This window comes from Balearica regulorum, chromosome 12 (assembly GCF_011004875.1).
Source record: "Balearica regulorum gibbericeps isolate bBalReg1 chromosome 12, bBalReg1.pri, whole genome shotgun sequence".
NCBI classification, from domain to species: domain Eukaryota; kingdom Metazoa; phylum Chordata; class Aves; order Gruiformes; family Gruidae; genus Balearica; species Balearica regulorum.
The window spans coordinates 3,650,028-3,669,506 of record NC_046195.1 but is presented as its reverse complement, the minus strand read 5'-3'; the positions used below and the strand labels follow the sequence as shown (position 1 = coordinate 3,669,506).

Genomic DNA, 19,479 nt, shown 5'->3' with positions numbered 1-19,479 from the left:
AAAGGCTAGTTGAAATCAAAGCAACGTCAGCATCATTGTCTGCACAAGAACATGGTGTTTGCTTACGGCTACATAATATTAATGTTTTTGTGTTAAGGTGCAACTTCAGTTTCTCTTTTGCAAACACATATATTTGTGCTCACAGGAATTCCAAGTGCTTCAAAAACAATGTTGAGAGGATTAGTTTTCTTGAGGGATCCATGACTAAATGTGCACTTGATAACTTCTGCTCCCATTTTCCATTTGCCTTACCTGATTATCTGTGTTGTTTACAGTAAAATAGCCCACACAAATAATGACTTCGTGTAGCAATCCTTCACACGTATGCTGGGAACAGTACCAGAGCAGAGAGCTGATAATATGCCGGAATGCAAGGGATAGTCCTTCAGCACCCACAATAGACTGAAAAAAAGGTCAAGAAACAGAAATTACAGTCTGGCAGTATGCTAGAGAAATTGTGTGAATTTCGTATACATCAATTGCACCTTTTTTTTTTTTTTTTTTTTTTTGGCAAAGTATTGACTACGTTCTTTGTTGTGGTGACTTTGGAGGAGGACAGAATCAGCCCTCTTCTTTCAGTAACTTATCCTGTACAACTGGACATAACATTAAAACCCACAAAAAAAAAAAGAATAAATTCAAATTTTAAAGGGACACAGGAAAAATTGGATTCTGCTCAGTTGACATTCAGTGTAGCATAAGGTTGACCATTTCATTTGACATACATTACATGTTCCAGGAAAATTTAATGCTAATAATATTTCTTAGTAATAAGCAAAAGAAACCAAACCATCTTCATTTCTGCAAAAGAGCAAAACACATTTTCTCATTAATAACTTGTGCACTAAATGGAATACAAAGATTAATAACAAATAATGACTTTTCAAACATTAAAAAAAAGTTAGAAACATCCAAAAGGAGAGAACACTCAGCTGCAAAGCTTCTTGGGATGCTTTTTAAAAGTAGGCAAATTGCTGTAACGTGGAGATTCAGAATTAGATTTTATCTGCGCAGCCTACAGCCTCTATTTAATAAACATGTCAAACAGACAGAACGACACAAGGTCAAAGGGGAAAACTAAAGCACCAGGAATGAGCATGACAGTCTACTAACTCTAATGAAACAGCAATGCAGGCCTGTGAGAAAATCTCTTTCATTTGAGAGTTTTCTTGATTTTATACCTTGTAGCCCGCGTTAAGTACATATACATAAATCCCAGTCTGTAGTATAGTTTAGTTTTAGCATACTCTGCATCTACCCAGCGAAAGTGGAATCCTTGACAATTAAAACAGCCTCAGCTGTGGTTCCATCTTGAGCCACGAGCATTCTGGTAAGTTAGTTTCTTTTCAAAATTTAGCGTACAATACAGCCACCATTTACTGCTTTACATCATGTAAATGTCATGGGTTTAGGTCCACCCTTATTTAATTAGTCCTGTCCACGCATGCTGTGACCTAGCACTCTGGGTTTAACCTTTCCTGATAACAACAGGTCAAAGGGCACCTGAGTTTGTGTATAAAAGTTAAACTAATTTTTCAAGGAAACTATGCTTCCTTTTTAGCCAGAATTAATATCAGCTCAGGATCCTGCGTTGTTTCTCACTACCATCTTTCAATTGTTTAGACTGTCAAATTAAATGAAATATATACCCACGAGCCATCTGTGCTAATACAAACTCTAGAATACCAGACCTCTTCTGTTAATCAAAAAAACCCTATTCTAGAGTCCTACTATTACATGATAAAACTATTCCTCAGAGATAATAATCAGACAGTACATAAAATACGCTTTTCCCCTCTGCTGTCTGCTAGCCTGCTACAGTCCACAAGGTCAGAATGGACAGCAAACTGCCTCAGGTGTACGTGGATTTTTTAACATTACAGAAACAAATCACATTAATGCACTGAAAGGGAGAGCTGTGCATCTGTCCCTCACAAACAACATTATGCCTACAATTCAGCAAGACGGCTAAGCGGATACTTCCTGAGCGGAGCCCTGCACGGAAGAACTGAACGAAATATTTCACACTGGTTTGTTTTCCACCCCCCTTTATGCAGTAATCACTATCTTGCACAATTTTACACGGAACGAACTAATGCAGACCAGAGGATTTGGGAATTAATGCTGATGCCTTGTTACAAATGCTCAGATGCAAGGGTAGTTGGTAGAGGGATAAATACAGACAGCGTTAAGTAGAAACTTGTATTTTAAAAATTAATACTGGTTTCTTAAGATATCAGGGAGCAGCTCTTCAGCCCGTAAGATTTCCTATAGCTCCCCTAAAAGCTGTCCCAGTTCAAGTCTTACTCTCTGGCATATACCTGTAGTATCTACAGCAACAAATAAACACCCAGTCTCAATCCATTACCTAGTGAACAAGCTATAGAAGACAACTACCTTTGATACACTTTGATTTACAGAAAGAAAAGGGAGTTAACGGTGCACATAAGAGTTGTTTCACATGAAACTCCAATAAATGTACTGTTTCTGTGCCCCAGAAAAAACCCCACCACTCTGACTGGACTGGATTCTGCAACTGCATCTATACAGATGAGTGTTGCTACATGCAAATTGCTTATTGCTGTTATCAGAGATGCTAAATGTACTAAACAAAGTCAAGAAAAATGAACGGAAGGAGACTTATACTAAATTCTTTACTCATGCAAAGCTCTTGCTGAGTTTAATGCATTTCAGATGGAGCGTGTGGTACAACTTATATACAAATTACGTATTAAATGAGACAGAAACCCATGCTGATGAATTGTGTAAGATTGATGCTGCTAAATGTGTTTTGCAAAGCCATCCTTTTGGTCAGGTGTCTTACGTTAACAACGCAACGGCTTTGCCAATTTATCTGAGAAATATACTAGTATTTGTATTTTCTTTGTATAGCAAAATGATTCATTTACACCAGAAATCTGTTCACAGAAGGTGGCAAGAAAAGACTTACCTTCCCAAGACTCAATGTGATCTTTTTTGAGGTTTTTGGTGACTAAAAACTACGAAAAGTTAAATTTCCAATTTTTGGTCAGTAAAATTTTACTTGCATAAAAAAAATTTGCTATCAAGTGATTTTCAGCTTCAGTTCTACAATCTTAATGCAAGTGGCCACTGAAAGCACTGGAAAAACGTAAATTGTGGTTATAATATAAGCAAGTCCCTTCACATCAGAAAAACTCTTCTTTCATGCTTTTGACCAAGATTTTTTTTTTTACATTTTTGGGGCTTATTAAACATAACGTATATTATGCTGAAAGTGAGGTTCTTTGAACAGAAGTAGTAATGAATGGGATCCAGTCTTTTGCATAGTCCAAATTTTCACTTTTTGGTTAAATTCATTTGCCATAGCTATAACAGCAGAAATAAGAATAATTTGCAATTTTAAGCATGAAAAAAAAACCCCTAAATATTTAATCGTGAAAGTTCCTTCAATAACTAAGATCTTAAAGACAAAACTTAGTCCAAAAGTATATGCAATAAGTAACATTTTCATACTAAGCAAAAGTTTTGAAACATCTGTTACCTGAAAGGCAGGCAGATCAAGAATAGCAAAACTATTGAAGAAACGTAAACTCTGAATGGCAACCTGGACTGTGTTCGCTGCATAGCTGTCTTTAGGACTTGCTGTGTTTGGATCCGAAATTGTCCCGTGGAAAAGAACACAGTACAGCATATGCAAGACTCCAACCAGATCCGTAGACTGAAGAACTGCTGTTAGTCCTGTGGGGTCCTGACGTGTATTGTCAAATATGTTCCAAGATCTGTCAAAGAAACATTAAGCCGTCTGAGGAAGAGACCAGCACGCAGTGAGAACACTTGCCCAGGATGCAGTACTTCTAATAAGCCAAACCTTAGAAAACCAGTAAACTGCTAAAAAGGAAAAAGCCTGATGCCTAATGTGTCAAGAAACCACATTTCCAGAAAATGCTTTCAATAATCTGGGCAGCATCTCACGCCCTCTTTAATTGCCGTGCAGCTGTATCTTTAAATATCTCTCTCCACATACTGGTGTCTTTGCTCCCCAAATGGGTTCGCGATACCCGCGCGAGGCCGCGCAGAAACTCAGCAGCTTTAAAGCTGGAAGCCTGGGGGCACTTTAGGGGCTCCAAGCAAGCTCCGTCTCAGGTCAGTAGCCTACACCCATCTTTCTTTTGTGCAATAGCAGCCAGCAGAGGTGGGAGAACTCCCTGGAGCCTCTCGCTGCTGCAGTGACGGGCTGCAGGCACTGGAACAAAGTGCCTACCTAAGTAGCAAAATAAGTTACTAGGACCAGATGATCTTAATCAAATAGTTCTGCAGGAATTTAAGAATGAAGTGGTTGAGCAGTTAACAAAACACACGACTATTTATTTCAGTCAGATGTTATTACGGGAGACTGTACGGTAGCAAAGCACAAAGAAGCACGAAACGATCGAGACAAACCAGCATAGCTTGTGCAAATGGAAACTAGGTTTCTTCGGTATCCTTTGGGTAGGCACGTAAAATAATGGAGAAGGCTTTTGGCTACCTAGGATATCAGGACAGAGGGCTAAATAACTCGGGATGCCCTTTCCCTTCTCTCTCACACTCAAACTTTCAGAATCCCTCCATGATTTGTAAAGTTTCTGTTTTTTCACATTATTGATCGCCCAGAAGACGATGCAGGACAGTCACTACTAAGGAAGAGTAAGATTGTTTAACCTCCAGAGCAGTGACAATGTGTAGGAGGCAGGCAAATAAAAAGTAAAGCACAGAAAATAATTCAACAAGTTTTATATACTCTGAAATCACCTGAACTTCATTATGGAATACATTTAGTCTATACTGGCAATCAAAGGAAACACAAAAATATTAAGATACAGTGAACAGTAACACTGAAAATACGGTACACAAAAAGCTGGTCTTTGCCTCACCTACTATGTTTCCATCTTATGAAAAAAAAAGTGTCAATATCAAAAGAGACTAGAGAGATTGAGGCTATATATATATATATATTTTTATAATTGAAGGAAAATACAACAGGTGATAGGAGAAAATGTTATAAAAAGACAAATTAGATGAAGGTATCCTTTCCTTCTGTAACAATTAAAAGCAAAGGGAACGGGAAAGCAGTGGAAACAAGAACCACTTTCTAAACCGATCTGTAACTGAAGACCTCAGCTGAATGCAGAAACGACTGGACACTGAGAGGGCTCAGTTGATCTGAACCAGCAAGGAGCTTTTCCTTGACTAGAACAGCTCTAAATGATCTTTTCAGTGCTGCATCAGAAGCACCCTGCACCCCCCTGTTACACATGTTGCTCTGCTCCAGTGAAGTTTCCAACACAGACCCTGGGTAGGCTGACTAATCCTGCTTTTTGTGGTACAGACGCTTGTCTTCAATGGAGCAACTAAACCACGCAATCAGCAACTTTCAGCCATCGTTGTCTTGTTCTGTCATTCTCACATCTTCTAGTGAAGCAAAAAAACAGGTAAGAAAGCACCACCTCACCCAACCCAAGGTCTGTCAACAAGAATTTCTATTTGTAACAGCACACCATTGCTTCCTTGGGCCAAAGACAGAGAAACAGGCAGAGCGGGATAACGAACCCGCATTCTCCACGTTCCAAAGAACGCCCCCACAAACCCCACAAGCTCCCGTTGTGCACCCCTGAGAGTTTGCACAGCTCCTGCGAGGAGGCTGCCATGCTGCAGGTGCAGGAGGGGAGATTTAGGAGGCTTAGGAAGGTTATTTTCACGCTCAGGCTAGGAAGTATCTCTGCACAGCCTTTGAGGGGTCTTCCTGCAGCCCTGAGCCCAGGTGAATTAGGATAGGACGCTATTTGGGTTGTATCCAACTTACTCTACTCGCATCCTTCCGCTGCCATCACTGTTCGCTCGCACCTTTACGTTTAGAAAGCATTTGCTCAGATGACTCGCATCTGGTTTTTATCAGCTAGATCACACATGTAAGGAATGATCTTATCCGAAATTAGCATTTATGGGTTTCTTTCCCATTTCTTTCCAAGTTATTTCTGTTTACAGACTGTGAACATTCAATGCTACTGAAAAAGCTTTTAAGTACAGCATCCTCTGCTGCTACCTCAAGGATTAATGTCCCGGTCCTATTTCAGCGATACCTATGCTGTACAAAAAAAAACCCTGGAGACTGTATAATTACTTCACAGATCTTTAGGTAAGACACAGTGAGAACAAAAGCAGCGTAGCTGTGCCTATTTTCTAGTACCTGTGGTGTTACCAAGTGACTCCATGGCCATCAGTCACCATCACACCCGCACTACGACTCTGCAAGTTAGCAGCAGAGAGTCAGCTGGAGACAAACGTGTCTGAGTTTACTGCACATGTTCCAAAACGGGGTGTGTGTTTAATACTGTAGGATTCTCTCAAAATACATGTAATAACATTCGAAAGATAAGCTGAAGTAAATTTAAAAAGATTATTTAAATTATGATTTGATGCCACTTACCTGCTGCAAAAGAAGAACCACAAACATTAAGCCAGTGGTTTGTAACACTCATAACGACCCTAACACTTACTCTGTAATGAATAAAAAAAAGTGGAAAAAATACTAGAGCTCTAAGTGTGTTTGGGTGGGGCTACGCTGCCCAACAATTTATGCCATTACTTTCCTTTTCCTACGTCTGGAATCCACGCTCAAAATCTTCATTTTTGAAGCTCTGTGGTCTTTAAGTGAGTGCGTTTGAATGGAGTCAGCCGAGACACTTCCCGAACCATCACCTTGGCCTTGCCAGCTGTGCCTTTACGCACATCCCTGCTGCAGACTTTCAAGTCGTGCTGGCACGTGAACCTGGCTGCAAGTGAGGAAGGAACCTGGATGGCTGCAGAAGGAGGCCGAGCTAACACAGCTCTGCAACCGCTGCCGTGCAACCTGGGTTTCTGCATCTGTGGACTCCTTAGTTTCTGATGGCCAATTATTTATTTTGCAGTATGCAGTAGCCAAAATGTGCTAACCGTCACTTAACTACACTCAAGTAACTAGAATGTTTATTTCCACAGTATCACATGAGAGCACAGCTCCTTCTGCCAGCTAATGTTTCTTAATTTCAATCATAGCTTTTCAACAGTACGAAACAGAAAAAAACACCACTCATGGTCAAATGATAACCCCAAATTAATTACTATATATGATACCTCACAGAATTTTTGGTGACTATATGAGATGAGAAGATTGACCAATTTTACCAAAGGTTAAAGTTAGCTTGCTTTCAACTCTCACTCCATCATTACTTTTAAACAATTCCATATGAAAAAGCTTACATTGCTGGATGAAATCCTTTTACCATTTTGTGCTGCTCTGGAACAGTGAATGAATCAAAATATACATAAAAAAGTCAATTGTAAAATAACTCCAAATGCAAGCATTATTTTTTTTTCCCAGAAAAGACCAGGAATTTTAAAGTTATACCACAGGACAAAGCTGTTAAAAAAAAAAAAAAAAAATCTGTCTGCTAGGTTTGGTGGATCGAAGGAACTGTTAGAAACGTTTATTTTTGATGTTGCCTGTATTACAGTTCATGTGTATATGAACAGGCCACTGGCTCCTGTTGGTTTTAACTGTCAGTTATAATCACTTTAAGCCTAAATGTTTACAATAAAAAGGTAAAAGATGTTATTCATACTGGTTGTGGGCTTTAAAGTAGAAAAAACCGTATATGAAACGCTGGAAAATAAAGCACGAACCTTTGTGTATGCTGCTTTGAGTGATTTTGGTCAAGTCTGTATGACAATGGATTTCATACATTTAGCAGATTTTCAGTCCACCTCAAAGGTAAGCCCGGTGAAAATCCAGGGCTGTCAGCACACAGACTGAAGTAAAAACTCATAAAAATCAGAAAAACCAGAAGCTGACCAGAAGTCGTACAAGAAACCTAGGTTTTACGTAACTAATGTTAAGAGAGGGGATTCCTAAGGATGCACCTCCTTGTAATTGTCCTATTTAAAGCAGCTTACTTTCCAACTGTGTCTGTAACAGCTGCCAAAGTAAAACAGGCAGTATGGACAAAACTCCTTCAATTAATCACTGAAGGGAAGCAAGACTTACAGGATTTTTTATATTAGCTTATATAGCTGGGAAAACAGGTTTTCAAACTTTACCGAGTCTCTATATTTAACAGAGAAAAACAGGCAAATATTTACATAACGGTCAAACAACCTGCGGGATCTTAAAAAGAAAAGTTTAATAAATGCAGGGAATTTTCATTATGGGCTGCCGTTATGATTTTCAGCTTCTGCCATCAAGGAGTCTCAGGAATTGGTACAGAGTTTATGACTTACAAAAAAGGTTTAAGAATTTAAAAATACGGATATATCCATCCCAGGAAAGGAAGATACTAAACAGTGGTACTTCATTGCTTAAAATATACCACTATTTATTAAAAACAGGAATTCAATACAGCTTGATGAGAAACAGCATACTCTGCAGAACAAGTATAAAACTACAATTTCTCCAAGCTTCAATACGAGCAAACTGTTTATATGTGAAAATCTATTGTTTTAAAAACTGACTGAGCTAACAAGCAGACAAGCCTCTCTACGGGTATACATTAAAATGTTTGTATATTTGAAATATATACTTTTCATTAAAAACATGGAGCCAAATGGAAACATGAATTTTCAAAAGGCTTAGCATATAATCTGTTTGGTTTTTTAATTATTATTAGGATTTAAAAACTATCATCTGTACTTTTGCTTCTAAATTATTTTATTTAGAAAGAGATGTCAAAATAAAGAGAGAAAATAATAATAAAAGAAGTATAAAGAAGTATTTAGCACCTGTCAGACTTTGTTATAATTCACACTGTCAAGCTAGGAATCACAGTACCGTGTAAAAGCCATGACTTGAAACTTTTTAGTACTTTCAAGATCGAGTTTTAGTTAGTTTACAGTCTCCTTGCTGGATCTGCTGTCAGTTGGAAGTGGTGAGAAGCACAACCAGTGCTCAGGCAGACTTGCATCTGATTTGCCATCCAGCAGCCAAAACAGACATTATCTTAATTACTGTAATAAAACCAAAACCAGACCAGCCTACTTCCTTGCATATCTGTGACATGACAGTCACTATTTTCCTGGATCAAACCCTATATATCTGCAGCTTTCTGCCACTGCAGCTTGTAATCCACAGCTTCATTAGCTGTTGACACAGATTTATATGTATTCCACTACTGTTCTAAGATAACATATAACAATTTAGCTACTGTACTGCTATGACATTCTATTTTCCTAGATTGAGGGAGCTTGCAGACGTTTCTTACATCAAAAAACCAGCAAAATTTTGAAAAAGCTTATGTCTCAAGAAGCTACATGATTTGAGGGACTATTATTTGCAATATTCTCCTTATGCACAACTCACTTCCCTCCTTGTGTCTGTGTTATTGCTAGTCCACTGTACTGCTCTTCCTTGGCGATTAACGCTTACACTGCACTGCTGCTGCTCTTCTCGTCCTGCATTAACTCCATGGTTTAATTTCTTCATTCATAGTTCCCACAGAATGACTAGATTTGTCTTCCGGGAGTTCCAGTAATTTTAACTTGCATTTTAACCTCACACTTAGCAGCGCAGTGCATCCTGTACTGCAGCGGTGGGATACGCTTTGGCAGAAGCGTCAGGACGTACTACTAATGGGCAAAAGTAATATAAGGCATTAACAATTCTCCTCCACAGAATAACAACTAAGCTTCCTGGACAGAACACTCAGTTCCAGAGACTTATAGGGGAAAAAAGGGATATAGATTTGATGAACATCGGGTAGTAGAGGAGAAGACAGGAACAAAAGCAAGATCCTTGCTATGCTGATGAAGGATTTGCCATACATTTTCTTGGTCTTCACTCCTGCTTTTAGGGAAGGGTGAGCTGGGGCAGCATGGCCATATTTTTAGTAACGCTCCTTGCATTCCATGCCTGTTCATTGTTTTCTGTCTTGTGTTTACAAGCCAAGCATGCTCCCTCTGCGTATTCAGGACTCAAGGGCCCAAAATAGGCCTTGTATCTCTTGCAGTTACAGTAATAAACACTGGAAAACAAGGCTGTCGTCCTGAACATCGCTACTGGACATCTGAACTGGACACAAATTGCAATAACAGTAGTTTATATATAAACCACTGTTAGTCTGTATAAAGTCTATTTAATATTTTGCTTTATTTCAGGTTAATAATACTGGCTCTGTGTTCAATTCTGGCTACTGTTACCCTTACTGGTCAGCAAAAAACATCTGAGCATTACCATGGCCACAATTTTCAAGCCTAAGTATCAAATGTCAGGTTCATCTTTTGCTCAGCAAACAGAGATAGCTCGACATTCAGATGTGCTGCATTTTATGAATTCTCACTACAACAATATGGGACAATATCCTATTTTTGGCTCTCGTACACTTTTTTTTTAACTCATTCAGGAGAAAGGAGCTCTCACCTCCATTGCTATCAATGGATGGCACCCAGCAAAAGACAAATGGGACTTCCAGCTGGAGCTCTCAAGTCACCCTCACTCATTTTCACTGTATAACAGACGAGGGTATAAAAATTACCAAAACAAGGTTCACTTGGGGTTACAAGTTATTAATGTTTTCAACAAATGACTTTTATACATATTACAGTGTTTGGAAAATGTGCTATTACATCCACAGCAACACTTCAATTAAAAGAATCAATCTAGCATTTATTAGCCAGTACCAAAAATGATCATTTGAGAAGTAAGATCAATACCAAAGTTAAATCTTTTTAAAGACCTTGACCATTAATGAAAAGAAAATCCCTCTCTTATAATAAGATATGTTTATAACACATGTTCAGAATGGATTCCCTCATTTCAATAACTTTTTATGATGTTAAAATTGAGAATCCTCCAATTTATGTTCCTACATTAGCAAGACTTTCCTTTATTGTGTCTAACTCCATGATTTTGGACTTCTTTTTCCAAGTCTACCATGGGAATAAAAAAAAAGTGTCTTAGTTTATGTCTTAAAATTTTATCATCTACATTATATCAACTATAGACTCATTTAATACTTAATGCTGAGATACACATATGATACAATTTGAGGCTGTCCTCTAATAATCATTATTATTGTGACATCTTGCCTGATGTAGAGGTAATGTGCAGGGAGGTACTTGACTGAGATCTCTTCCCTGTCTATAAATTGTTTTCCATGAAATACCTGTCCAAATAAGCACTGGGTATTAATTCAGAACTGGGTTTAGAAACATTCCACTAAATTTGGGGAGTTTTATGAAATGTTCTTGTGAGGAAGACAGGAAAGTCTGGATTGACAGCTCTTCCTACACTGGAGCTCCACAAATAGCCTAACGTACTTTATGCCCACAGGACAGGATCTCCTCATTTTTTAAAACATGAGTTAGAGTATTTAACTTCTGGCCCTCTGGGGATATCGCGGACTACAGTTGCAGTCAAGTTCATAACAGTCTAGGGGTGTCTGAAAGCAAAGGAGGAGGAGCATCGCGCAGTGCTTGGCCACTTCTAGCTCATAAAGGATCTCATTGTTGCAGGCAGTGCGGATGGTTTGAGAGCCCTGCGGTGGTCCCAACGTGTTAGCCCCCCGGCGTCTGCTGGCCTGTCAGCTTCCCGCTATGCCACTCAGTGGCACAGAGTATACAGAACACCGTATAAAATTACTCCAATGCATTTAATATGGAATGACAACTTTTTATATGATAAATAACAGCCTGAAATAGTTCTATGAGAAAAAAATAAATTAAAGTTGTGCCCCTGACGATCACCATCGAGGAGTATAAAGAAATTTCCAACTGGAAACATCCTATATAGGGGGATACAATAACAGAACAAGTCAAAATCGCTCTTGCAACAATGGTGAAAGCCTGATACTATTTTGGCAAAACTTCTTTTCACGCTATAGTGTCAGAGCACTGGTAGTACTTACTAGACTTTTTTCCTCTCAGTAACCCCTTCAAAAGTATTGTGATTAGTTACTCTGACGTACAGAGGAGTACAGTACGGCACATTTGTTTGGTGCTCAAGCATGTATTAACCAAGTTGGAGAATGAGAAATGCTGGATTCTGACTGAATAGGCTGCACTGGCTCGTACTACTATTTACCCCGAATGAAAGAGGCATCTGTATTTCTCACAACGCGAGGCTGCCTTTTGTGCTGCAGATCATGTATCAAATGACATGTATTACCGCATTGTGACATATTTAAGAATTCAATAAATTTGAGCTCTGTTTCTGCCACCTTAATCTGCGTTTGGCAATACCTTTTTCCATTTAAATCACCTCGAATACTAAGGACTTCTGTACTATGACAGAATTACACTCTGCATTCTCCTCTTAAATGAGAGTGGGCTCAGGTGATGAAAGACATTTAATTTAAACTGCCCTTCTAATCAGTTACACCAAAGCTTTTGATCTAAAAGTGAAAGACTACAGTTTCAAAATCTCGAAGTTCATTCCTCTCATTTCTTTTCATGCTCAAATGAACAATCCAACCTGGAAATCAAGAACAATCAGCACCTTTGGAAAAAATCAAAAGCTTTGCTGTTATAGGCCAGTAGTAAGATCAGATACTTCTTGGTGTAACTGTGAAGAAAAACACTCTACCCTCCGAAATCACTCTTTTGCTGCAAAGCACAGAAGTTCTTCAAAGTAATACTTGCACAGTGCTGTATTCTTTTGGGGCGCAAAGATCTCTTAATTGGGTAGAGCATGCGCCTGCTTCAGAAATCACAAATATTATATTACTTGCTCTTGTAGCTAGAACTATTATTCCACTAAGAGAAGGGTGATTTTTATATATTATTTTTTTAGTATGCATTTGACTTTTGGCAGTGCTCTCCTGGAATATAAAATGCCAAGTTGGCAGCTTTCAGACAGGGAAATTTCAGTAAGTTGGGATGGTCTCTTTGGGCTCATATTTCTTGCAGTTCTTTTTCCATGTGCCTGTGACCCTGAGTTACCAGCAACAGCTCTTACCTACAGCTTTGTTTCTTATTTTATGTTTTATTAACTCCAGTTTTTCAACTCTACCATCATTTTACCCTTCAGGAATTCATTGTAAAGCTCTGTCAGCCTTGTCTTTTCCTGAAATGTGTGACACACTCATGGTGGTAGGTTCTAATATGTGCACCAAAAGCTCGGAATTTTTGACTCTCATAGTGTCAGGCTGTCCTACGCTGTGGGCTACAGAAGTCCAGATTTGCTGGCAGACACATTCCTCGCGCTCACTCCCCACAACCCTGGTTAGGTTACGATAACGAACATTTTGCATTAGAAAATTCCCTGACAATTCCCTTACTGACAGTGGTATTTTAAAGAATTAGGCTGCTCTAGAGACAACTCAATTAAGAGTTGATTTTAGCTGATAATAAAATACCTCTTGAAGTCCTCAGGACTAGACACTTAAAATCAGGAGTGATAAAACCCTCTCTGTGATGATGAGTAAAGGAGATAAAGTTTGCAATTCTGATAAATGACTTACAAGAATCAAGACTCAGTGCAGGTAACTAATTACAGTTCAATGGTGAAAGGGTGAGCAGCGTGAATTTCCTGCACTGTTTCTTTACCCGTTATTACTGCGTGACTAAGAACAGTTCTGTTTAACAGCCTCGTTGGAACGCTCGCTTCCATGAACACAGTGTTGGCACAGGGTTACAACAGCTGCTGCCTGAAGAATATATCAGAGATGACAGACCAAGAGCACCTACCTTCCATTGACAGCAAAACACAGTTGACATATTCCATGCAACACTGCTGTGGCGTTTTGCAGAAAAGTTGCTATTTTGGGATTCTCATCAACAGGGCCTTGAACGGAGAGGAAACAGCAACACAGCTTGTCTATCAATCCTATGTTCACCACGTAACTAGAAAAAGGGGAAAAATTGTATTAAAAAAATAGTCCCATGCCAGTTTTGGAAACTCTGCAAAGGAAGCAATTTCTGCTTCTCTACTACCAAACCATAGAAAGTGTAGACTGTGATTACTTAAAAACTCTTTCTGAAGGGTTCAATAAAACAATTCAAATTACAATAACTTCAGATCTGGCTCTCTGTAACTATCAGTAGTTTTTGTTAAGAGATCTGTCTGGTGTAGGATAATTTGTATTATACTGTACAAGAAAGATGAGTGTAAATGTTTATTTTACCATACTCCTAGAAGGACAATGGAATTTTGCCATAGTTAAATGATTTATAACAATCTTGATAGCTCTGCAGCAGCACAATTTCTTTTTAGCATGAAGAGATAAACTTTGTAGAACACACTAATTCAAGAAGACAATGATGTTACCCAGATAACGTTTTATTGCAATCCGTATATCATAACAACTACTGCCCCAGTTGTTGGGGTTTTTTCCTTTTTAAAATACATGCAGCAGTTAAGAGACTAATAGAACATGCAGGTAACAACCTTCCACCATCAGTATATATGTCCTGGTTCTGGCTAGGATAGAGTTAATTTTCATGAGGCTATCCTAGCCAGAACCAGGACAGTATAGAAGGATCAGGATCAGAAAGCCGCCTCAGGAGCTCAACCAAAACTCAGTGCAGAAAAAAGCATGCTAGTGACTCGGGTTTTTTTTGAACTGAAAACTCGACTTTCTTATTATCAGAGTAGATCAGATCATTGCTGATCATCAGATCACTGCTGCTGAAGTTTCTTCTTTGAATTTCTAAGAGCTTGGAAACCTATGCCTAAAAATTTGCTGTTTGTCCCTCTACGAGGACCTGTCTGTCCATACCAGGTTCTCTCATACTGTGATCATTATCAACGCCACATAAACTGTGCACACAGATAAATTTTTTATAGTAATTTTTACCACAAACATTCAGCTTCTCAGAATTTTCTCCGTCTCAACTGTTCATTCTTGCTGACTTATGTGAGATCAACTTCCTTTGTGAAGACAAATATCCTGCTGCAATCACCTCCTTCTCTTTCCCTCTAATTTTCTCTGTACTTTCCTCCACTCTTGTCGAGTGGGAGAAAAATCAGAAGAACTGCCATTATATCCTGTGCCTCCACCTCACTTAACAGACATGGGGAACCGATTGCTTTCAGACACCATCAACTCATTCACTGTTTTTACACTGATAGTCTACACGAAACCATTCTGTTATTAATATTACTCCATCCTACCAGCTGTTCTGTCCACTCACTTGTCGGGTCCTTTTGTTTGAGATTACCTCTGATAGCATAGGCTCCTTGAGATGGGAACGCCACTGGCTGCACATTTCCATAATGTCAAGACAACCCAGACTTGACTGAGTATGCAACATTATTAAATAACATTGATTCTAGTAAACAAACAATACTGATTAGATAACGCTTGTCACAGGAGTTGTACAAGTATTTACTAAAAATAACTATCCCCTCACATGTCTTACAGTCTGATTTTGAAAAAAACAGGGAATTTTACGATTAGGGAAGAAAACCTCTCCACTTTTCAGACAGTGTTGTTGCTCAAAGACTAATCTCTCTTCAGGGCTAGAAGCTAGACTTTCTGCCAAAGTTTACCCTGCTGACACAAAGCTTTTGGAAGCAATGACGGTAATTAAGAATAAAAATACACTGGATATACAGCAAGAAGTCTAACTACAGCAGAAAAAATTTTTAAAGCTGCTAAAGTATAACAGTTAAACACACTTGAAGATTCACAGAGGTTATTAATTGCACACTCGTTGCTCAGGTAAGTTTGTCTGTTCTATCTAGCAACATGAAAGGTTGCCAGCATTAGGTTTCTTGCAGATTTTGATCTAAGCAATCCACCTGATCATACAGGTGATAAGCAAACTCTCCTGTATTAGCAGAATAATTCCAGGAACAGAGCTGGGTGTTAGATACATCACAGTCACAGAGAAATGCTGAGCGCTAGAAACCTCTCTGTGAAATAGGAGGGGAAGAACTCAGTAATATACAGCTAATACCGATAGATGATTATTCACAAAAAGGCCCAATATTCTCTTCCTTTTTCCCTAGGAACATCTCTGCAATCTGACTGCCACCTGCAAAATGTGTTCATTGTCCAGCTTCCTTTACACCCACACCTGGATACAAAGCAGCTGCTCTTTTGGCAGAGAAGAAATGGATGAGAGTTTTCAGTCTACTGGGACTACTCTTTAATGGCAGCTGGAGACAATGAGAAGCTTCATGAAGCACTCCCTTCCTTGAAGGACTGAGTGTACGGACAAGTGGAATGTCAAAGATGTCTAATCTATTGCCTCCATCTCTAAGTCTTTTTACCTAAGGTAGCATAGTTCTAATAATTTGGCTACCCTTTTGATACCCAGACAGTGTGTAGGTAATTGTTGTTTAGGCAGCAGGTCTACCTGTCCCAAATAGCAAAAAAAAAAAAAAAAAAAAAAAATAAAAAAAAAAAAATCACTTTTATTTTGACTTTCCTCTTTCTTCCCCCATCTTCCTAAAACTCTCATTTAATCAACTCCACAAGGACATACGATACAATGACCTGGAGGTGAAAAATTCTCATTAATAATAGAATTTGTCTGGTTTTGACTAGTTTAAAATGCCCTCTCTCTTTTTTTTTTCCCCCTAATTGCACTATTACCTTGTCATCGTGCCTTTCATTCCCCATTTATAACCAGATCCCCTAAAGTGCCTCAGGTGAGGGACCTAGTTGGATTCTCATGTATCTTCTTATCTTAAGGGTATGCCTGTGCTTGGCCCAGTCAGTGTCAGATGTCTGTTCAGCACAAATATCAATAAGCAGACCTCCCACCCTCCCATTCATAAACGGGGAGAATACAACATCCTGAAATTTCACACTCTTTCAAAACCTGTTTGGGGAGAAGGCGAGTTACATGAGAACAATAAAGTTTTAGAGGTCACTGGTATCTATGACAACTATTTGTTTTGCTTTCCTCCTCCAGCTGTCTTTTCTGTATCCGTCAGCATCATACCAGACTTTGAAAAGTCTGAAGATGCTCACCGTGACACATTTTCAGTAGCATATAATCAGAATTTAATTTCTTCAGAGGGCTGGAGATGTCTTGATGACTATTTATACAATTTACTAGTGAAACTGTACACTTTTAGCAAGTCTAATATATTGCTGGATATATATCAGTTTTATATCTATATAAAATATACAAAATATATATTAATTACATTTATATTAATATATTCAAGTGTTTTTACCAAAGAATTAGAATGTTTCAAGTAAAAACGAGCAAACCAGCGTATTCTCTTTTACTCTACTGTTACAATTCACTCAGTTCTTTTGATTGAAATTTTGCTCAAGAAATACACTTGGAAAAGAAAATTGCTGTTAAAACACAGCCACATTATAAAAATTGAAATAAAATTATAGGAATTATTGGGTAATCTATAATAGGAAGTACATATTTTACGGCAAGCTTATCTGAATGCATGTATGATATGCAGGACCACACAGGGCATGGGCATACACAGCTGGCATAGAGAACTGAGAGAAAATAATGAAAAAATGGAAGCCTACTCCTAGGTAATTAGGAGAAGAAACTGACGGAAAGACCACAAAAAACCCAAGTCCAAAATTAAAAGACTCTTGGTTTTCTGTATTTCTGTGACTGCAGTTTTTTGAAGAACATTTTTGTTTGAGACTATAACATTTCAGTAGTCATCTGGACTATACACACAAACTACTCTAAGTTAAGAGTTGAAGCAGTTTGTTCCTTTCTGAAATCATTGCTGTTTTCTTTCTCTGTAATAAAGAAGGTTTAGAGAAGTTTAAGTATTTTTTTTAACCTGATCAAGTCTTGGACTCTGCTGTTGAAGGCTTCCACTTGTGAGGATTTACTTTTTACTTCCTGTATTATCTTCAGTGCAGTGGAGTGGCTGTTTCCATCTGGGAAGCTGGAGATTAGACATCTGAAAATCACAGCAGTTATCCTCAGAAGTCCTGTTGTTAAACCTTCAAATACCTGCTTATTTGCACTTCTGCCTGAAGTAGCATTATGATCATCTGGAACACTAACCTAAGTAAAGAGAAAAAAAGGAAAAACAACCGTAATTCAGTAAAAAGAATCAAAGTTCGTAGAGAAACACTTAGAAGGTTGCATATAAGTACCCCCAAAATAATAATAAAGTAATATATTCTAGCAGTGCTGATGGATGTTAAAGGATTTAGATACAAGAAAAGGCCTATACCCCTTACGCAGATAATCCAAGCTCAAACAGAATAAATCAAGTCAAAACAGAATTTAGTGTATGAGAACTAAAGGAAGCCTTACAGCAGCAGAGTACTTCATTAGTATGACTGTGGTGCTCTTATGCATACACTGGATTTCTGATGAGTCACTAGCAAAATAATTTTTTATTTTTTTTTTAAACTTAACTGCAAATAAACAAACTACTGAGATGGTTTGTTTTGACTACTGCATCGTGTTACCATGAAGACATATTAAATGTCTTCACAAAGCGTTCGGGAATACCGAGGAAAGATAGCTATTTTCTGTGGAAGGAAGAGTATTTACTGTTGTACAGTAATCCCCTACTTAACTTTGGAAAAACACAACGTACCATCAAGAAGGCTACTCAACAACAAGCACCACTGCACAAGTATTTTGAAAGGCAAAAGTTCTTGTGACACAGCAGGTATGATTGTGGCTCTTCACAGACAAAGACAACACACTTTGCAGGCCACAGGAATGATCTTTGCAAGGAGATCTAATCTCTGATGACTTTCTCCTTCATAGCAAAAAACCAAAGAAACAATTACAAAAATATTATCCTGAAGTAAGCATCCTCCCAAAGTATTTTATGTGGAATTTTAATGTTAGAAAAATTTCAGAGTTTTCAACTGAAAAAAGCGAGGTTGATGGTGATAAAACTCAAACCATAACTAAGAAAAAAAAAAATGGTATCTGGAACAGATACGGGGGAATACAAGGCTGTGTTAAGCCAGAGATGAATCGAGACAGATGAATTACGGTGGTTCCCCTGCACAGCTGACAAAGGCTGCGAGATAATTCTCTTTTCCTAGTAAGTGTCTGAACTTCTCAGCCGAGCAGTTTACTACTAAAGCTAACGCAAAGCAGCTAAGTATTTCAAAGCCCTAAGTACTCCTCAAAGGCAAGACGACCCTTAAGGCAAGAATCCAAATCTTTCTTCGATCCACATTTCTCTTATCCATCTTTTTTTCAAAAAGAGAGAGAACTGCTAAATCTTCCAAAGTCTACAAAACCAAAGAGTGTCCTGATTTCTTAAAAAATGAAAGGTGTTGAAGTCTAAATTTCTGCCAGGAAGGAAGGGAGGGGAGGAGATTAAAAAACCTATCCTGACCAAATCTGATGAGAAGAATCCTGGGGAAAAAAATAAAATTAAAACACTTAAGGAACTATCTGAGAAGACAGAAACAACTGCACAAATTCTAGGGCACAACCTGACATACTGGCCATAAAGGATAACATGAATAATATAGTTCTAAAAGAAGCAAGGGGAAATGCTTTCCATACAAATCTCAAATTGGGCATGGACCAAGTCCGAGCACTTTAATGGAAACCTTCATGCTGTAACTGCTC

At 38.4% G+C, this 19,479-nt stretch overlaps 1 protein-coding gene across 1 annotated transcript in view; it reads right to left on the bottom strand.

Moving 5' to 3' along the window:
• SCAPER (S-phase cyclin A associated protein in the ER) overlaps positions 1-19,479 on the bottom strand; it is a 161,412-nt gene that overhangs the window by 21,303 nt on the left and 120,630 nt on the right. The window contains exons 26-29 of the mRNA XM_075764713.1: positions 17,705-17,934; positions 13,672-13,827; positions 3,524-3,761; positions 253-402 (exon numbers count right to left, since the gene is read on the bottom strand). Of these exons, the coding sequence (XP_075620828.1) occupies positions 253-402; positions 3,524-3,761; positions 13,672-13,827; positions 17,705-17,934 (774 nt within the window). The remainder of the gene's footprint in view (positions 1-252; positions 403-3,523; positions 3,762-13,671; positions 13,828-17,704; positions 17,935-19,479) is intronic.